The sequence below is a fragment of the Spermophilus citellus genome (genome assembly GCF_964194105.1).
Source record: "Spermophilus citellus genome assembly, chromosome: 11".
Lineage (NCBI taxonomy): Eukaryota > Metazoa > Chordata > Mammalia > Rodentia > Sciuridae > Spermophilus > Spermophilus citellus.
In genome coordinates, this window is record NC_138192.1 from 90572899 (window position 1) to 90595192 (window position 22294).

At 32.9% G+C, this 22294-nt stretch overlaps 1 protein-coding gene across 7 annotated transcripts in view; it reads left to right on the forward strand.

Annotated features, from left to right (window-relative positions):
• GULP1 (GULP PTB domain containing engulfment adaptor 1) overlaps window positions 1–22294 on the forward strand; it is a 274786-nt gene that overhangs the window by 223446 nt on the left and 29046 nt on the right. For all 7 annotated transcript variants that reach the window (XM_081260913.1, XM_081260909.1, XM_081260907.1 and 4 more), the window contains exons 6-7: window positions 1578–1676; window positions 10169–10306. In XM_081260913.1, the coding sequence (XP_081117039.1) occupies window positions 1578–1676; window positions 10169–10306 (237 nt within the window). The remainder of the gene's footprint in view (window positions 1–1577; window positions 1677–10168; window positions 10307–22294) is intronic.

The following is a 22294-nucleotide window of genomic DNA, read 5'->3' on the forward strand; positions in this document are numbered from 1 at the left end:
AGAAAAAGCAAAAAGAAAGAGCAGGTTACATCCAAAGAACAGGAAAGTCAGTAAGCTGAACAGTCACACCACCTAACAAGGAAAAAAAACAAAAGGTACCCCCTGGGGTACGAAGGCAGACACTTCAAGGCATTCATATATGCATTAATTATGTTACTCTCCATGGCAGTGCAAAGCTGTGCACAGAGAAAAAGGCTTTTAACCACTCCCTGCTCCAGGACTGAAACATACCATGTGTATTCACATCTGCCCTAAATTAGGGTGAAGTGCGCAATGCAAATAAATATGACACAAAGAGGACTGGAGCTCTGCCTGGCCTTACAGATGATCTATTTTGAGTCTATTAGGAAGAGTATCCAGAGGCTGAAAAAATGTTGAACTAGAAAATAACTTTTAGAAGTCCTAGAAGAGGGGTGAGAAAACCTATTTTTAAAAATCTCATCCTTTTCTTAGAAAGAAAGGTGAAGGGATCAAGGTGAGAAGGAAAGGAATGAGACAGTGAGGTTGCCAGATGAATCAGAACACCCAATAAATTTTGAATTTCAGATAAATAATGAATAACTTTTTAAAAACGCCAGTGTGTTCTAAATTATTGCCTAAAAGTATTTATACTTAATAGCATATTTGTTTATTTGTGTTTTGGATATGTGTATGAGTGTGTGTATGTATTCTCAAAGTTCTAAAATGTATGCACTATTTAATATTCACATTTAACTGGGTTCCTGTAATTTTTCCACCAATAAATCTGGTAAAGCTGGAAGAAATTAGATAATAGAAACTGTATCTACTAAGTAAATGAGTATTCTGATATTTCTTTTTGATTTTAGAGTAGAATCTAGCATACATTTATATACACTTAACTAATTCAGTACAAATATATAATAAATACTATTCTGAAAGCACTTAAGAATATTTCTTGGACTGAGGATGTAGCTTAGTGGTAGAGCACTTGCCTTGTACATATAAGGCCCTGGGTTCAATACCTGGTACAAAAAAAAATTGTGAAAATTGTTTTCTAGCTGTTCACTATGCTTATAATTCTAAACTGAATCTAGATCTACATATCAGTGTTTTAGCTGGTACTTACCTCAGTTCTTAGCTTTGACTGTGATATAGCAGCGTCACTTTTTGTTCAACAATTTTGTATTGGGTAGGGTAGTGCACCAAACTAGGTAACTATCTAGCAATAACAAAGATGGCATATCCAACAGTTGGTGAACTGCAAGTTCTCTCAAGCTATTAAAAGCAAAGGATCCACAGGAAAGCAAAATTATCTCTGTTTATCAATGAAGTTTTCTCAATTGTTTGGTATGAATTCAAAAAAAAAGAAAATTTTCCAAATATCATGAAAGAAGTACATTAAAAATCATGTTTTAATAAAGTTACTGAAAACTAATCTGAATTATAATGGTAAAGTGCTGAGATTACTAAATACTTTGAGATTATTTTTACAAAATGCTTTATAATGGGCAATAATTCATTTAATGAAAATCTGACATTGAATAAAAATTTGTGTATTTGTGTTCATTCTCCACAAAAACAGAATTAAGTCTTTTATGAATAATTTTTATTTGTAGTTTGCGAGACACATCAAGAAATCTGAAGGCCAGAAAATTCCTAAAGTTGAGTTGCAAATATCAATTTATGGAGTAAAAATTCTAGAACCCAAAACAAAGGTAAGGCTTATTTTTGCATGTCAGAGCCTTCTAATGTTTGTAATTTATATCTGTTTTAATGAATATTTGAAATTCATTACTGATGAATCGATTATTTCTCAGTGGTGATTTAAAACTCTACAGGATCTTTAGAGGGGGGAAAAACTTTTGGAGTTTCTTTCTGAGTAGTCTGTTCTTCAGCCTGTGTTTGAGATGCAGTAACTTATACTGAATACATTCAACAGCACTTGAACTTATATTTAGAAATTCTTCTTTGGATGATATGAAAAAAGATGTACCCAATGTGCTTCACTGGATATGGAAGAAGACAAAAGATCTGTGTGCTTTTTAAAATGTCCTATTTTGATTTTTATTATTTATAGACATAATCAGTGTATATTAGTTTTCTAGGGCAGCCATAACAATAACCCATAGACTGGGTGGCTAAACAATAGAAACTTACATCCTCATTGCTGGGGAAACTACAGCTCCAAGATCCAGAGCTCACAGGGTAAGCTCTGAGTCCCTCTTAGTTTGTGGATGGAGGCCCTCTTGTTACCACCTCTTCATACAATTGTCCTTCTGTGAACATCCTCCTCTAGTGACTTCTCACGTTCAATTTTCTCTTCTTTATAAGGATACCAGTTGGATTGGATTAGGGGCCATACTAATAGCCTCAATTTAACTTAATAACCTTCTAAAAGGTCTTATATCCTGTTAAAAGGAAAACTTTAAACAATTTAAATTTAACAGAGATTATTTGTGCTAACAGTAGATTCATGAACCAGGTAGACTCAGAACCAGAACAAGATCAGAGGTGGGAATGCTTATAGGACAACCATGGGCAAAGTAGAGAAATCACCACATTGGCTGCAATGGTGTGATGAGTTGGCTGCCTGTGATTGGCTGAAACTGCTGTTTGTTATACTTCAATTAGGTTTTGCTTACACACTAAGTTAGGTTGTAGTATGCTTTGCAGAATCTCAAAGGAGACAACCCCAATCTAATTGGCACCTGCTTGTTTAATTTAATACTCCAATACTCCAATTTCACTGACATTAAGACACACTGTGGTTTGAAATTTCAATCAGGAAAGGCCATGTGAAGACCCAGCAAGAAGGCAGACATCTGAAAGCCAAGAAGAGAGGCCTCAAAAACAACAAACCTACTGAACCCTGGTCTTGGATTTCTAACCTTCAGAAGTGTGAAAAAAATCATTTCTGTTATTTATGGCACCTGGACCATGATATTTGGTGATGGCAGCCTTATTAAGCTAATATAATAGCTTATTCCCAGTGCCTCTGAATTATTTAGTAATTTTGTAAGACCATGATTGGAAAAGTTGATTAAAATTCAACTCCAATCATTTTACAAATTCAAATTGTCAGTTTTTCTCTATCACTGTAGAATGCTTACTGAAAAATTAATTCAGTTATAAAGGCAAAAGAAACCCAGCCCATGAACAGACTGTGGAATTTTTTTTCATGTGTCTGAAACTTTTAGACCAAAGCCCAGCAGATGCCATTGATACCTTCACCTACGTGAATACTAGCTTCCAAGAACTCAAAGTGCAGTCTAAGATCCAGTAGCACCATCATCCAGACCCACTCAATATGTAATCCACAATTTACAGAAAAACCTCATGATTCCTGTGTGCATTGAGGTTTGAGGAGATCTGGTATAGTGCATGTGGTTTGGTGACTATGTGCAGTAGGCCTCATTTTCAAATTATAGTTCATGGAATACCTGCATGAAAATTGCCTTGAAGCAGTTGCAAAAATTAATTTTAAGGTCCCATGTGAGCCTATGGAACCATAATCTCTAAATGTGAAAATTTGCAGTTGTAATGTTTAAGAACAACGGGACTATAACTTGAATACACCCACAGTTACTCTTATTTAAGTCCATCTTAAAGAGCAATGGCATTCCTTTAGACTTTTCAAGACATGGATTTAAGATGTCTCATAAATAGGCCATCTAATCTAGGATCCTTCTATTATCCATCCTCAATATTAAATAGCAACAAAGACACAGAGATTTTACTTAAGTTATAGCTATGCCAAAACAACTGCTGTGGAAGTAGCGAAAAAGGAATTGGAAAGGATAATGGAAGAATGATTGAAACACATAATGAAATATGTGTAGTCAGCTCTGAAATAAGGCAAGTGACAGTGATGCTTTATCTTTTAAATATGTGAATGAGCTGAGAATATTCTTTGGGCAAATAATGGTTACAAAAAAGTCAATATAATGAGGAAACAATTAGTTACAGAGGATAGTGCAGCCAGAAGTATAGTAACCTACGTGTAGTTTTACATGTAATCAAAAAGAAAAATGATCCTCTTCCTGCATTTCCTTTTTAAAATTAAATGAGTATATCTATCCAGAGTAGGTCATTTGGAGCCCATGTGTGTGTTGAAAGTTTTCTTCTAAACCATACAAATTGTGTAGCTGTTTCAGTGTATGTGTATATTTGTGTGTGTATGTTAATTACTTTTTAATTAATTTTTTATGTCCTTGTTTGGAACTTACCAAAGCACATCTTGAAATATAAAATATGTAGGGTCAATAATGTGCACTTTATGTGCCATTTTCACATGTTCTTTTGTTTTTGATTCAGAACTAACATAGTGTATTGTAGGCTACAAAATTTTCCCAAATGCATACACGCAGTCTATTTACTATAATCTACTAAATGGTTCTCTTATTATTAAAAATTCAGGAAATTCAAAATATTCAATTTATAAAAAATATAGGTATTTAGAAAATACAAATATGGATTTATTTAGTTTTTAGAATTGATACTTTAATAACTGTGTGTCCTCAGACAAGTACAAAATATAAAAAATTTAAAAACTATGACTGCCACTAATACCACATGTGTGGGAGTCTGTCTGTATATAAAGACAGATCATGTGAATGCAATGTGGCATATTGCTACCCTCAGATAAGTGAAGAGCATATGGGTATGCATTGCAACTTTTTCTTTTTTAACTAAACCTATTATTTCTTGTATGACTTCATATGACCTTTTATAAAATAGTATTTTATTCAAGAGAAAGGTATGTGAAAAGTTAAGACCTTCAAACAAGATGCAGTGGCATTTGACTAATCCCAGCTACTCTGGAAGCTGAGGCAGGAGGATCACAAGTTTGAGGCTGGTCTGAGCAATTTAGCAAGACTCAGTGTCAAAATTAAAAATACTGGTTTTACACTCAAGTATCATCAGCCCATTCTGCTAGCAAATTTTTGATTTGCTTTTTATTTCTTGGCTTCCTGACCATTTGGGAAAACTTATTGTTGTAAAGCTCATTAACCAATAATTTAGGGTTTGCCAAGCTATTTATTTTAGCTCCTCTCTTGATCTTTGTGTTTTACCTGGAATGAAGGAAAAAAAATTTTCTAAACTTGTAAATTTAAAACTAGAAATTATATTTAAAAAAACATCATATGGGTGATATTGTAGAGCAAAGAAAAAATAATGCAAACAGTATTAAAAATTCACATGGATTTAAAATTTTTTTAATGGTAATAAAGAAACAAGGCAAAAAATGATAAGAAAGTGGGTGATTGCCATCTATCATTTTTGTTGTTGAAAAAACATATTTCCAAATTTCTGCCAATAAGGGTAGCCTATCAACCATCATTCTGTTCTCTTAAGTTTTTACTCTCAAATCTCCATGCCTCCCTCATCTAAATTCCATTTATAAAATGTCAGTTACATGGGGTTCAACTCAACAGTTGATATTTTTATGTTGTTATTAGGTCACTGGAGTTGTACATAACAGTGGAGTTCATTTTGACATAAAATAAATATGTATAATATAGATCCTCAATCCCAATCCCCAGAATTTTCCTATCCCTTCTTTCCTTCCCTCTGATCCCTTTCCTATATTGTACTGGTTTTCCTTCTGTTTATCTATTTTTTTAATTGGTGCATTATAGGTATACATAAAAGTGGAATTCATTTTGAGGTATTCCTGTATGCACATGTTTGTGAATTTCATTCCACAATTGCTTGCATTACATAGCCCTCTTTCCTTCCCCTTAATCTCCTTCCTTTATTCTACTCTTCTCGTTTTTGTCATGATATCTTCCACTTCTTGTTCTTCCCCTTGTTTCTTTCTAATTTCTGCAAGAAAAGAGACATTCAGCCCTCAACATCTGAGTCTGGCTTATTTCCCTTAGCATGATATTCTCCATTTCCATCCCTCTACCAGCAAGTGACATAATTTCATTCTTCTTTATGACTGAGTGAAACTTCATTGTGTAAGAATGCCCTCATAATCAGTGAAAGTCAAATCAAAACTACACTGAGATTTCATCTCACTCCAGTTAGAGTGGAAATCCTTAAGAATACATATAGCAATAATCGCTGCAGAGGATGTGAAGTCAAGGTTCACTTACCCTTGCTCATAAGCCTGCAAATTAGTTTAACCACTTCGGAAAGCAGTGTGGAGATTCCTCAAAAGGCCAAGAATGGAACCACCAATGCCCCAGCTATCTTCCTCCTTGGTATTTATCCAAAAGTGAAGCAGAATAGAGACCCCCACCCAGAAGACCCTGGCCATAATTAAGCTTCTCCTCTCAACAGATTTTTACAAAGAGTATCAGCAGAATGTCTGCAAAGGGAATTGTGGTTTGAAGCTTCCTCTTTCTTATAAATGCCAGGTTTGCACACAAAAGGTATGATAGATTTAGAATCTATAGTCAAGGTTGTTGTGCAAAAAGATATTCTCTCTGTTATCTTGCTAAAGACTTATAAGATCTCTGTGTGGTTCAAAAAGCACTTTCTGGGAACTCAAAAGAAAAAAAAATTATTTTTATGTAAACTTCAAAGCCCCTCCTCCCACTGGATATAAAGTTCAGAGAATTTCCAAAATCTTGGTCCAGAGAATCTTAGGTGATAACCCCTCTGGACCAACTGCAGTCGATAAACCTGCTTCCTGAAAATTTCTTGGGTGTCCAGCTTCTTCTGTCCTACTTCAAAAGAACTAAAATCAGTATACTATACTAATATAGGCATACCAATATTTATAGAGGTGCAATTCACAATAGCCAAGTTATGGAACCAGCTTAGATGCCCATCAACAGATGAATAAATAAAACCAAGACTTATAATCATTCTATATGACCTTACTCAAGTCAATAATGCCAATTTTATTGCCTATTCAAAACTCTTCATTTCTTATACTTAATAGCTTTAAAGAGCTTCAATTGTATTTTTCTCCCAAAGAGTGAATTTTCTAAGCTTTGAATGGGAAGGAAGCATCTGAATTTTTATTCCCCAAAAATATGAAGAATAGTCTCGGAGTTTTAAGATCTTTGAGATGATATGTATGTTCAATTATACTACATATGAATATATAACAAGTGACTTTTACTCGATATTGCATATGAGTATATTATATCTTACTCTTTACTCATATATGTAAAGTCGTTCTTTCTTTTTTTTTTTTTTATTCCATTGAGAAATGAAGGTAAGCCATGTAGTGGTGCACACCGATAATCCCAGAAACTTGGGAGGTTAAGGCAGGAGGATCTCAAGTTCAAAGCCAACCTCAGCAATTTATAGTTTCTGAACATCTTAGCAAGACCCTGTTCCAAAGTAAAAAATGAAATGGACTGTGGATGTTACTCAGTGGTTAAGTGCCCTGGGTTCAATCTCTGGTACAGAAAAAGGGATTTACAAATTCTGCAGACCGTTAGTGCCCCAGGGCACACTAAAGAATGTGGAGTGACTTCTGCAGTCTGCTTGGGCATTTTAAATCTGCAGAAAATGGACAGGTGTGTGAGTGGAGAACAGAGGAGGGTGCAACAAGGATGCTCCAGGGAACTTCAGTACGGCCTGTTCACACACATGTACTTAGGAACCGCACCATACCAGGGAGACATGAACGGACCAGAAAAATACCCTGTCGTTCATTTCATTTTAGGTATATGTTTTATATTTTTAAGAAAACAAAATCATATATGAAACTTCTAAAATAAATTTGTTTATAGTTAAATGTGTGGAGCAGGATTTTAAAACATTATAGAAAATATAATATTTTTCTTTCCCAATTGAGAGGGCAAAATGGAACCAAAAGCAATCTAACACCTGACTCCTATATCCTTTTTATCAGTACCTTGTCTTTCTCCCTTTCTCTTTTCTTACTTGTTTTCCTGATGAAGGTTATGTCATGCAGGAAGCAAGTGTTGTAGATAACCGGGGCTAAAATGTTTATTCATTTTTTTTTTGTTTCAACTCCATTAAAATAGTATTAAAGGATATGTGTGTCTGCACTGTGGCTTGTTGTTTTCCTGGGTTTTTTTAAATCCCATTTTACCAAAAGTAATGCTACATTAAATATCCATAAAGATCTATCACAATAATAGCAAAACAAAAAACAAATACCTCAAAAATAAGGAATTTACAAGTTTCAGCTCCCTAATCTTCTTTTGTTGGAAGATACCTTTGCTAACACAAATATTAGAATGATTTTCACACTGTTTATAACTAAGGCTTTCTGTTCATACTGGTTGGTGGATAAATAGTGCACTTCCTAGACTTGACCACCTTTTATGTGAATGGTGTTTTTGCATTTTCCTTGTCATTTCTCTTTAGAATAATTTTTCTATATGGCATGGCAGTGATGTTGCCTCTTCATGTACCATGAACATTATTATGTAGTTATTAAAGTGATGTAGACCTAGTGATCATTGTCAATCTAAGCACAGACTACAAGAAAAAGCCTATGTGATTAATATGTATCAATTGAAAAAGAATTAAATTCACCCACATTATATCTTTTGCATTGCTGTTACATTAACATTTTTTTTTTGAACCAGGGATTGAACTCAGGAGCACTCCACCACTGAGCCACAGCCACATCCCCAGCCATATTTTGTATTTTATTTAGAGCAAGGGTCTCAATGAGTTGCTTAGCACCTCACTTTCGCTGAGGCTGGCTTTGAACTCTGGATCCTCCTGTCTCAGCCTCCTGAGCTGCTGGGATTACAGGTGTACCCAGTTATATTAACAAATCTTTTGATTTTTTCTGTCTAAAAAAGCCTATATAAGTTGTACCTTCTCTTCAAAGCTGTTCCTCTCTACTGTTGACATAGACGTATGAGCTATCTAGTAATACTTTACAAGCAAACACTATTCTTCCTCTTTTAATTTCCAGGCTTGCCAATAAATTCATTGGTGGTTTACTATTTGGTTTAATCAAAATCTCTGAGATTCTGATTGATCCGGGTGAAGATGAGGAAAGTGTTTGCAATGGGCAACCCAGGTATTTGTGCTAAGGGTAGACTTGAACCACCTTTAGAGAAACATTACTAAAATCAGGTTTTCTAAGGGGACATTCACTTGTCTTTCTTGGCTGATACTATAGTTGCTTCCATCTGTAATCATGTACAATACCCACTAAATAATACAGGTAGTCTGACTTTCTGATTCCTATTCCTAGTACTGTAACACATTCTGGGAGGAAAAAGATACTAATAGCCACAGTAGATTTTTTTAATTATTTACATCATTCATAATTAAATAAATAGGTAAGTCTTTTTCTTCACCTTCAACATATTTCAGAAAACTGTGATAGATAAATAAATGAATAATATTGATCTATTGGTATATAAATATGTAAGTAGTATCAAATACTCAATTTTTGACTAAATAATAGTAGTGTAAAACCATTATTATTTAATTACATATATATATATATATATATATATTACTTTAATTAAGAACATTCTGATGTTTTGCATGAGTTTTATAATTCAGTATTTGTATATATGTCCGTATGTGTGTGCACTTAAGTGTACTGCAGCTCTATGTCTGGTTGCAGTTATTTGTCTTTCTACCAATTAGCAGGGTTGATGCAGTCATTTGAAGCCTCTCCCATTGAGAACATTACATAATTTGCAAGGTTGACCTACCTAGACATAAACAGTTCAGGAGTGTATGAATAACTATGAAGATATGCAAAATAAAATTCAATTAAAAAAAAACTAAGAGTGAAAATGGTGGTATGTTCTGGGTGAAATTTTTCTCCAGATGAGGTTATGTTCTAATTGTAATGCTAGTTAGTAGCAATGACATAAAATGAAAAGAATTTGGGATTAAAAAAAGGTTAAACTAATTCTTTTTTGAAGTATCTTAATCTCTTTGAGCCTCAAAGTTCTCCTGTATAAACATGAAGGATTTAAAGTATATGGTCTCTTAAGATGCTTTGAAGCTCTGGAAGTCTGTGGGACTCAGATTCTCTTATATTCTTGTGTTTTTGTGTTTTTTTTTTTTTTTGAGTACTATTGAAATGAATATCTTATTTTAATCCTGAGTCAAAAGGTTCATCTACATTGCATGTTTGTTTAAATTTGGGGTATATGTAATTGTTAAACTAAAGCTTAACAGATGATTATTACACTTTTCAGGTCTTAAGTTATATGTTATTAACACATGCTGGTGTTTCAGAAAATAGAAAAAAATTGCCATCAACAGTATTTATTTCCATCTATGTTCACAGGAAGTCCAACACAATTGCCAGCTTCATAGAATATCATTTTGTGCAGATGATAAAACTGACAAGAGGATATTCACTTTCATATGCAAAGATTCTGAGTCAAATAAACATTTGTGCTATGTGTTTGACAGCGAAAAGTGTGTAAGTATGCCAGATGTTTTAGGGTGGTTTGTTCCATTTTACAAGCCAAGAATTGCCTTGTTTCCGACATTAATAAAGTATTTGGAAGTCAATAAGGTCTGTAAATACTTAAGTACACTAATAGATTCATCCTGTCATGAGAATATCCTTCAGGATTTCATCTTTAACTAAATTCTTATGTTCATGAGGAAAAGCTTGCATGCAAATTTCTTTTGTTAGAACAACAGTCCTACTTGTGCTGTGCATTTATATCTCTTGTAATCAGTCATTTGTAATTTTAATCTCAAAAAATATTTAGCAATATGGACATAATGCAAAGAGTAATGGTGAGAAACTATTTTTTGTTGTTGTTGTTGTTTTTTTTAAAGTTTTCCTGGAATGTGATAGATTTCGTGAAGAATAGTATACTAAGGTCCATGAAATAAAATCTGCATGGCTCCTTTAAAAAATTCTCTAATACCTTAAATATTTGGTTCTTGATGTCTGTCATTCAGATATTTAATGTAATGAAAGGTAGTAATATTGTGTGTACATGTGAGTGTGCTTGCTTTGAATTTAATCTAAAATTCTTAGTAAGGCCAGTTAGGCTATTCCAAGAGGTAAATCAGGCAACCATTCATCAAGTATCTGGAATCTTAAAGAAAATCCTGTGTCTTGCTTTAAAAGCATAGGCTAATTCTAATCATAATCTAATCTGAGTTCTTCTATGAAACGTAAAATATGTGTTACAAGTACACATTGCAGTCATTTTCTTCAATGAAGGAAGAATATTTATTCTCAATATTATTGGCTTAAAAAGGACATAAAACTTAGTTCATTATTTGCTATTTTCACTCTCAAAAATAGAGTATTACTAATATTATTATCATATTTTGTCATTTTTCTCTAGTGTTAGAATTTGATCTTCTTGAGAATAAATGCCTTTCTATTTATATGGAATTTCTGCATCAGGTGGACCACAGATGCTCCATAAATTATCCTTAAGGAAAAATTCAAGATGAAAATTTACCAAAAGTAGCTCAAGTTTTTTTTTTTTTTTCTGTATCTTTTAAACATTAGTGCTTTAAAAAGGCAAGCTAATGTGCTAACCTACTTGGTATAATAATACATTTTAAGAACCAGTGGATATTATGGAACATCTCATCTGAAAAATATGATTACCCATATAAACACTATTATATACACAAAAAGATATTTTGTATGAAACTCAAATTGCTTTTGAAATTTATCCTCACGAATTAATGCATTACATTTACATATTTTAAGTGTTTCTTTTTTTTTCAGTGCTTTTATTTATTTATTTTTATGTGGTGCTGAGGATCAAACCCAGTGACTGACACGTGCTAAGCAGACACTCTACCATTAGCCACAACCTCAGACCAGCTTTATTTATTTATTTTTTTTATTGATTTGTAAGAGTTCCTTATCACATTAAGGGTATTAAATCTTTGTTTTATGTTTTAAATATTTTTCAAATTTGACATTTGTCTCAATGCCTTTTGCAGTGTAGATTTTTTATTTTTGTATTCAAATTTATTAGTCTTTTATGATTACTGTTTTAGTCCCTTGTCCTGGTAGTCTTCCCTTCCTTATTTTAGTCTTAATGTAATTTTTTTCCTTAAAAATACCAATTCTGGAATTTTTTTATTTTTTTTATTGGTTGTTCACAACATTACAAAGCTCTTGACATATCATATTTCATACATTAGATTGAAGTAGGTTATGAACCCCCAATTTTACCCCAAATGCAGACTGCAGAATCACGTCGGTTACACATCCACAATTTTACATAATGCCCTATTAGTAATTGTTGTATTCTGCTACCTTTCCTATCCCCTACTATCCCCCCTCCCCTCCCCTCCCATCTTCTCTCTCTACCACATCTACTGTAATTCATTTCTCTCCCTGTTCATGGATAGGCAGAACTAACATCATCAAAATGGCGATATTACCAAAAGTTCTCTATAGGTTTAATGCAATGCCAATCAAAATCCCAACGGCATTTCTTGTAGAAATAGATAAAGCAATCATGAAATTCATATGGAAAAATAAAAGACCCAGAATAGCAAAAGCAATTCTAAGCAGGAAGTGTGAATCAGGCGGTATAGCGATACCAAATTTCAAACTATATTACAGAGCAATAGTGACAAAAACAGCATGGTACTGGTACCCAAACAGGAGGGTGGACCAATGGTATAGAATAGAGGACACAGAGACTAATCCACAAAGTTACAACTATCTTAGATTTGATAAAGGGGCTAAAAGCATGCAATGGAGGAAGGATAGCATCTTCAACAAATGGTGTTGGGAAAACTGGAAATCCAAATGCAACAAAATGAAACTGAATCCCTTTCTCTCGCCATGCACAAAAGTTAACTGAAAATGGATCAAGGAACTTGATATCAAATCAGAGACTCTGTGTCTGATAGAAGAAAAAGTTGGCTCCGATCTACATATTGTGGGGCCGGGCTCCAAATTCCTTAATAGGACACCCATAGCACAAGAGTTAATAACAAGAATCAACAAATGGGACTTACTTAAACTAAAAAGTTTTTTCTCAGCAAGAGAAACAATAAGAGAGGTAAATAGGGAGCCTACATCCTGGGAACAAATTTTTACTCCTCACACTTCAGATAGAGCCCTAATATCCAGAGTATACAAAGAACTCAAAAAATTAGACAATAAGATAACAAATAACCCAATCAACAAATGGGCCAAGGACCTGAACAGACACTTCTCAGAGGAGGATATACAATCAATCAACAAGTACATGAAAAAATGCTCACCATCTCTAGCAGTCAGAGAAATGCAAATCAAAACCACCCTAAGATACCATCTCACTCCAGTAAGATTGGCAGCCACTATGAAGTCAAACAACAACAAGTGCTGGCGAGGATGTGGAGAAAAGGGTACACTTGTACATTGCTGGTGGGACTGCAAATTGGTGCGGCCAATTTGGAAAGCAGTTTGGAGATTCCTGGGAAAGATGGGAATGGAACCACCATTTGACCCTGCTATTGCCCTTCTCGGACTATTCCCTGAAGACCTTAAAAGAGCATGGTACAGGGATACTGCCACATTGATTTTCATAGCAGCACAATTCACAATAGCTAGACTGTGGAACCAACCCAGTTGCCCTTCAATAGATGAATGGATAAAAAAAAATGTGGCATCTATACACAATGGAGTACTATGCAGCAATAAAAAATGACAATCTTAGAATTTGCAGGGAAATGGATGGCACTAGAGCAGATTGTGCTTAGTGAAGCTAGCCAATCCCTAAAAAACAAATACCAAATGTCTTCTTTGATATAATGAGAGCAACTATGAACAGAGCAGGGAGGAAGAGCAGGAAGAAAAGATTAACATTAAACAGAGACATGAGATGGGAGGAAAAGGGAGAGAAAAGGGAAATTGCATGGAAATGAAGGGAGACCCTCATTGCTATACAAAATTACATATAAGAGGTTGTGAGGGGAATGGGAAAATAAACAAGGAGAGAAATGAATTAAGTGTTTCATAATCATGATTATTTGCAGATGTTTTTCTCTATGTGATTGGAAAGATTAAAGTTGATATTTGTTGAATATCTTCTATGTGTAAAACATAATAACCTTTTACCACGTGCACTAAACAATTAACTCACTTGTCTTTCATTTCATACCCATAGAAATACACTTCCTTGGGGTTCCCTGTAATGTTTATAATCATAATTAATTATTTATAAATATCATACTTCTTTATATGTTTACACTTGTTATACCTTTCTATGATATCCATCCAAATCTGCTACTTGCTCATAAAATGTTTGCCAAAATGTATAGTCATATCTTTTAAATAGCATAGACCTTATTTCTTCTCAATCATAAATTTCTATAATTGATTACTAGAATTTCTGTTCCTTTTGCCTACTATTCTTTTTGGAAATAGCATATCAAATTTAGTTTTTCTTGAAGTTTGACAGTTTATTAAAGTGAAAGCAGTGATCACAACCAGTTGTGTACATAAGAATTGTAAGAGGTGACTTTAAAATATTCTTACGTTTCATATAAAAATACGTATATATATATATATATATATATATACACACACATATATATATGTATATATATATATCAGTTGGGTATGCTACAGTTAGCAAGCAGTTGTGCTACAGGTAGATGCAAGCCTGGGTTTTGAAAAACAAGTGTGCAAAATATCTCTCAAATCACAAGTTGGTATCAGCTTCATGAGCTCAAAGAGGAAATGTTTCCTTAATTTCATTGTATCATTCTCTATGATATTTAATTGGCTCTAATTAAAATAATGAGTGTGATTTGATAGGTTTAAAAATGTTTGATAACTTAATGGCATAATTCTTTCCTCTTATTTTAACAAATCATGGCCAGAGACCTTTAGTTTCCCCAACTTACGAAGTTAAGTAGTAACAGAATCTGGACAAAAATCCAAGAGTTTAGATTTCCATCACTGTATTTGTCCATTCATGTTCATGAGTCTCCCTCCTTCCATGGTGAACCATCACTGAAGAGGGAGTGAACCTCTGTCCCCTCCAGGGAACTATGAGGCAGGGCTTTTCCACCCTCACTTCCCTGCTGGTGTGTGTCATAGGAAACCATCAAAAACAGAAGACTTAAATATTTTCTAGAATTCATAACCTAGTAGTATCCAAAATATCCAAGATTCAACTGAGAACCTTTCTTCACACCAAGAAATAAAACCATCTTAAACTAAATGAAAAACAGTGAACCAATAGATTCCCCAAACTGTTATGGCAGAGCTAATAGAATTATAAGACAAAAATTTTAAAACTACCACATAAAATGTGGGACAGTGAACAATTACAAGCACAGCTGAAGAAGTAGAAAGTCTTATTAAGAAATAAAAAACCTAAACAAAGAAATAGAAATCAGAAGAATTAGTAAGTCTGACAAATAGAAAATACCCATTCTAAACAGTTCAGACATAATAAGTATATAATAACACACACACACACACACACACACACACACACACACACATGAATGTGCCTGTCTGCATGCACACACACAGAAGGGCCCCAAAATAAACAAAATGAAACAGAACCCGAGAGACCTGTGGGACTGTAACATAATGTCCAACATTTGTATGTCCTTCCAGTCCTGGTAAGAGAGGAGAAAGAAGGCAGCTCTGCTTTCTAAAAGCACTCAAAGAAATAAATGGTTGAAAACTCCCCAAATTTAGCAAATAACATAAACCTATACTTTTAAAAAATCCAGTGAAATCCAAAAAGTATTACTCCAAAATACTGTAGTTTTGGTAGATGGATAGATACATAGGTCCATAGAACAGAGTAAAGAACACAGAAATAAACTCACAAGAGTTATTGGCAAACTGCTTATCAGACAAAGGTCTAGCATACAGAACTTTTGACAACCTACAGTATAAAAATAATCAAATTAGAAAACTGGCAAAAGACTGAAAGATAAAACATTTTATTGAAGAGGATAGAAAATTGGCAAGTAGGTGCATGAAAAGATGTTAACAATAGTTATATATTGGGGAAATGCAAATGGATATGAAAAGGAGAAGTAACTTACTACACAATTAAAGCTGCAATAAAAGTACCAAATGCTACAGACTCTTGGATAAAATCAGCCTGTCGATTTCATAGAAACTAAAAATGCAACTATCACATGCACTATTTGAAAAAAATTTTAAGAGAAACTAAGACTTAAAATGCTCACACAAAAACCTATACACAAAGATTTATAACAGCTTATTCATAATGGGAAAAATCTACAAACACCACAGAAAATGGCTGAATAGTTAAATACTCTGGTATATTGTAATCATGGAACACTACTGAGCAATAAAAAGGAATGAACTGTGAATACAATAACAGTTCACTGATGACTCCCCAGAAAATAAGGAATGAGAAAATTCAGTTCTCAGAGCTTATGTCTTTCCATGATTCCTGTTCTATAGCATTCTCAAGGTTACTAAATCATAGAAATGGAAAATAGATTAGTGTTTGCTCAAGATTAAAGAAAGTCTGAAAACAAGCTGTAAGAGGGTATAAGTACAAAACAGCAAGATAAGAGATAGAATTTTTGCATTTTGACTATTTATTGTCAACATCCTGGTTGTGTTTTTAAGTAGATTTTTGAAATATGTTACCATTGGGAGAACCCAGATATAGTGTACACAGGACCAATATGTGTTCTTTTTTAAATGAATCTAAGCCTAAAATGATCTCCGAATGAAAATTTTCCTTAGAAAAATAAGTCATGGTCTGTTTGAACCAAACCTTTTATCTTATCTTAAATAAATACAGGCAGAGAGATTCACTGATTCTGAGAATCACAAAGCTAGATAGATAGTAACAGAATCAGATCCATAAATTTTCAGTTTCCTTGAAGTTTAAATGTTAGTATGCTACAAAACTGGAATTTTCTTTACTGATAAGATCATAATATTATTAAGTTTAAGTATTTATACAACTTCTTTAGTCATTTCATTTTTAATAGTATGATTTTATGCAACTTTATTATTTTATTTTATGTAGTGCTGAGAATTGAATCCAATCCTAGTTCATATTAGGCAAGTGCTCTACCATGGAGGTATACCCTCAGCCCATTATCTCATTAAGTTTAAAAATAATATTACAGTGATTTCCAAGTATTTTTAAGACTACTATGAATGGAATAGTTTTCTTAATTTCTTTTTCAGTAGACTCATCATTGGAGTATAGGAATATCATTGATTTATGAGTGTTGATCTTATATTTTGCTACTATAAGTTCATTTATGAGCTTTAGAAATCTTCTAGTAGAAGATTTTTTTTTGAGGGGGGGGGTTCTTCTAGATATAGGATCATGTCATGAACAAATAGAGATAATTTGAACTCCTCTTTTCCTGTTTGTTTCCCTTTATTTTCATTCTCTTGCCTGATTGCTCTGGCTGGAGTTTCATTGACCATGTTGAATAGGAGTGGTGAAAGTTGGCATCCTTGTCTTGTTACTGTTTTTAGAGGAAATGCTTTTTTCTCCAGTCAGTATAATGTTGGTCTTGGGTTTGTCATATATAGCCTTTACAATGTTGAGGTAAGTTCCTTTATTTCCTAGTTTTTTTTTTTGGAGTTTTTTTTTTTTTTTTTTTTTAGTATTTCAAATAGGAATGGGTGGAGCACTTTTTCAAATGATTTTTCTGCAACTATTGAAATAATCATGTGATTCTTGACCTTCACTCTACGGGATAAATTGCATTTATTGATTTCTGTGTATTCAACCAGTCTTTCATCCCTGGAATGAAACCCAGTTGGTAATGGTGAAGTATCTTTTAATGTGTTGTTGCATGTGGTTTGTGAGAGGTGAAGGACCTCTACTAAAAACTACAGAACACTAAAGAAATTGAAGAAGACCATAGAAGATGGAAAGACGTTCAACGTCGTTGGATAGGCAGAATTAATAATGTCAAAATAGCTATGCTACCAAAAGCTCTATACAGATTTAATGTAATTTCCATTAAAATTCCAATGATATTCCTTTTAGAAATAGAAAAGGCAGTTTTGAAATTCATCTGGACCTGGGCGCAACAGCACATGCCTGTAATCCCAGCAACTCGGGAGACAGAGGCAGGAGGATCACAAGTTCAAAGCCAGCCTCAGCAAAAGCGAGATGCTAAGCAACTCAGTGAGACCCTATCCCTAAATAAAATACAAAATAGTGCTGGGAATGTGGCTTAGTGGTCAAGTGCCCTTGAGTTCAATCTCTGGTTAGCCCCCTACCACCCAAAAAAGAAATTCATTTGGAAAAGTAGGAGAACCAGATGACCAAAGTAATTCTTAGTGAGAAAAATGACACAGCAGGCATTACAATTCCAGACGTTAAATTATACTACAGAGCTATAGTAACAAAAACACCATTGTATTGGCAGAAGAATGGGCATGAAGGCCAATGGAATAGAATAAAAGACACAGGGGAAAACTCATGTAAATAGAGTTATCTCATACTAGAAAAATGCACTAAAAACATGTATTGGAGAAAAGATAGCCTATTAAACAAATGATTTTGGGAAAACTGGAAATCCATATATAGAAGAATGAAATTAGATCCCTATTGCTCACCCTGTACCAAAGTCAACTCAAAGCATATCAAAGATTTAGGATTTAGACGAAAAACCCTGAAACTGCACGAAGAAAATATCCGTCCAACACTCCAGCATGTCAGCACAGGAACCAGTTTCCTTAACAAAATTTCTAAAGCTCAAGAAATAAAAAAAAAAAATCATAAGTAGGATAGCATCAAATTAAAAAGCTTCTTCACAGCAAAGGATAGCAGTACAAAGAGAGCCATAAAATGGGGGAAGATCTTTGCCACCTGCTCTTCAGATAGGGCATTAATATTTAGAATATAAAAAGAACTCAAAAAACTTAACACGCCAAAGAAACAAATAACCTAATCAATATATATGGGCAAAAGAAGAAATCCAAAGAAGAAATACAGTGGTCAACAAATACATGAAAAAATGTTCAACATCTCTAGAAGTTAAGGAAATAAAAATCAAAATTACACTGAGATTTCATCTCACTGTAATCAGAATGGCAATTATCAAGAATGTATATAATAATAAATGCTGGCAAGGATGTGGAGTAAAAGTACACTAATACATTGTTGGTGGGAATGAAAATTAATGCAACTGTTGTGGAAAACAGTATGGAGATTCCTCAGAAAACTAGGACTAGAAATACCATATGTCACAGCTGTCCCACTCTTTGATATATATTAAAATCAACATATCACAGTGATGCAGCCACATCAATGTTTACAACAGCACAATTCATGATAGCCAACTATGGAACCAACCTAGGTGCCTTTCAACAGATAAATGGATAAAGTAAATGTGGCATATATATATACAATTAAATATTTATCAGCCATAAAAAAGAATAAAATTATGGCATTTGCTAGTAAATGGAAGGGATTGGAGAATATCATACCAAGTAGAATAAGCCAGTCTCCAAAAGTCAAAGTCAAATGTTTTCTCTGATATGCGGAAGCTAATTCCAAAATAAGGTGAGAGGGAATAAAAAAAGAAAAACAAACGAAAAGCGACAGGAAAAAAAAAAAGGAAAAGCAAATTTTATCAAAATAAAGGAAAGATCAATAAGGAAAACTTAGGGCATTGATTTGGATGAAAAAGGGACAGGAAAATGAAAGAAGAGTGGAATGAATCTGACTGAATATCTGCATGTGCAGGCATGGATGCAGCAGGATGGGGCTCAGCATAGGATGGGTAGTGTTGGAGACTGAATTGTAGTGAGTTAGGTTCCATGTTTCATGCTGTTGAGATTATGTCAGGGAGTATCCTGGTGTTGCATATAACTGAAAAGAATTTTTTAAAAGTACAACATATAGACTTAAAATAATATTAGAATACAGAATTCATTTTGATATGGTTGTTTTGGCTTCTTTATTATAAGCCCAATATTTTCACTGTAACCATTTAGGCTGTATTTTGATATTCTTTGTTTTCACAATTTTTCCAATGAATGCATTTGAATATATATATATATATATATATATATATATATATATAATATACATATAATATATATATATATAATATACATATAATATGTATATATATATATACATATTATATATACACATAATATGTATATATATAATATATTTTTTTTCTTTATTGGATACTGCTTCTCCCAATAAGCGGATGAAACTTTCACATCCCCTCCAGCTTATTTTTTTTTAATGTGAAGTGCAATGTAAAATATGGAAAGGTGTAAAACTTCTCTTTTACCTGCTTAATATTTGTAGAAAAATTGTTCATTGTCCATAGAATCATACATTATTACTAGAAGTAATCACAATATGCAGTCCTTTCATAAGGTCTATTTGAGAGAAGTTGTTTATTATGTATTATTCTATAGTTACATTTTGTTTTCCTTTTTAAATTTTTGGACACAAACTTTTTTTTAACTAAAAATATTCTTGCTCTTTGTATTTCATTATATTATCGGGGAATAAAGACTGTTTTCCTAGTTTAGTAATCCAACCTAATATAACTAGTTGATAATAAGGATCTGAAAGCTTATTGTTATTAAATATTTCCTTTTACTGCTGTATTCATTTCTTCAGTTTATGAAATAGCAAAATTTATATCCAAGATTTAAGAAACAAATAATTTGGCTTATTCTGACACAAAGGCAGGAGTGAACAACTGTAAACCAGAAAAATAATTTAAGTTAATTAAATTGTCTGATATTCATTTCTATGTGATTACTATAATACTGACAAGTTGGTATTTTCAGCCAGGCACTCAAATTTTGTGTAATTATTAGGAATACATAGGGCTACTGCCCTATATTGATCTTCCCACATTGCTAATTGAGTTAAAAAGCTAATAGGGCCACGGGGTGAGAGAGAAAAGGAGGGAGCATAGGGGTAAAGAAGATGGTGGAATGAGATGGATAAAATTATCCCAAGTACATGTATGAAGACAAAAATGGTGTGAATATACTGTATATAAAACCAGAGATATGAAAAATTGTGCTCTATATGTGTAATATGAATTGTAATGCACTCTGCTGTCATATATAACAAATTAGAATAAAAAATGAATGAATTTTAATAACTTAAAAGTTACTTATTGTTTCTCTTTTTACTTTTTAAAATAATTTAAATCAAGAACCATGAAATTTGTCTAAGTGTAATTCTCTTATTATATATTGGTATCATTAAATTCCTTATTTATGAGTCAGGAAACATTATTTGATTTTAAAAATACAATTTTGTAAGACTATGACATATTTCCCAAATAATAAGTTGTTGTAGTTATTTAGAGAATCTCTTTTTTTTTGAATTATGAGATATGCATGAAGCCATTTTTATTTTTTAAATTTCAATTGGCATACTTTGCTTTATGAACTATTAAAATTAAATTATAGTTAGAAAATTTTAAAGTTATTTATTTTTATTTGAGATCTTTTTCTGTCATCTGATATTATGTATAACCAGATATTTTATTCTAATAACCAGTGAAGCATCAGAGTATGTAATTTCTGTCATAGATATTTGAATATGATTTTAGTTGAATTCCGAGGTTTATACTACATAAAGTTTAATGACTAAAATACACTTTTTGTAATGTAGAAAACCAGTGTAACATACTAATAAAGACATGAACTTTAACATTATTGAGGCAGAAACTCAAAATACTGTCCCATATTTCATAAGTTATTTCAGAAGGCAGATTTATGTTTCTTAAAATGTTTGGCTCTTCATCTCTAAGTTAAAAATAGCTTTCATTTAAAGAATATTGTAGGGGAAAAGCGATTGTGACTGCAGATATAAATTGTTTTACATAGTTGTGAACACAATAGGTTATATTTTAAGATTATTGTTTTAAGTTAATATCACTCATATTTAATGTGATATTGGCGAAATTAATATAGCTGAAATAAAGGAATAGAATATGTAATACGGAGTTCCAGACTAAAAAGTTGCTATAAATCAAAATTTAGTATCATTATATACTTAGAGCGTATGTGAACATGTACATACACATAAATAAGTGCATTGCTTATGACCTTTATCTAGAATGATAAACTTCAGGCATTACATCCACAAAGGTGGCAAGGGCAAAGGTGAAGGTTAGAGTTAAAGAAAACTTTTTAAAATTTATCTGCAATGCTATGCTGCTTTACAAATGTATTCAGGGAATTAAAAGAAAAAAATGGTGCTAGTAATGATTAAAGAATCCTATTAAAGGTGTCATAATGATTAAAGGACCAATATATGTTCATGTCTTTTTCTATTAGATTTTCTGTTTCATTTTTAAAAATATAATAGAAAAAGACAAATTCACAATCATATCACAGTGTTATTTTTAGAAGAAATTTGAAATTACCTCTAATATGATAAAACAAATGGTCATGAAAATAAAAAATTAATCTTCAAAGACATACCAAAGTCGGGGGGGCGGGGACATA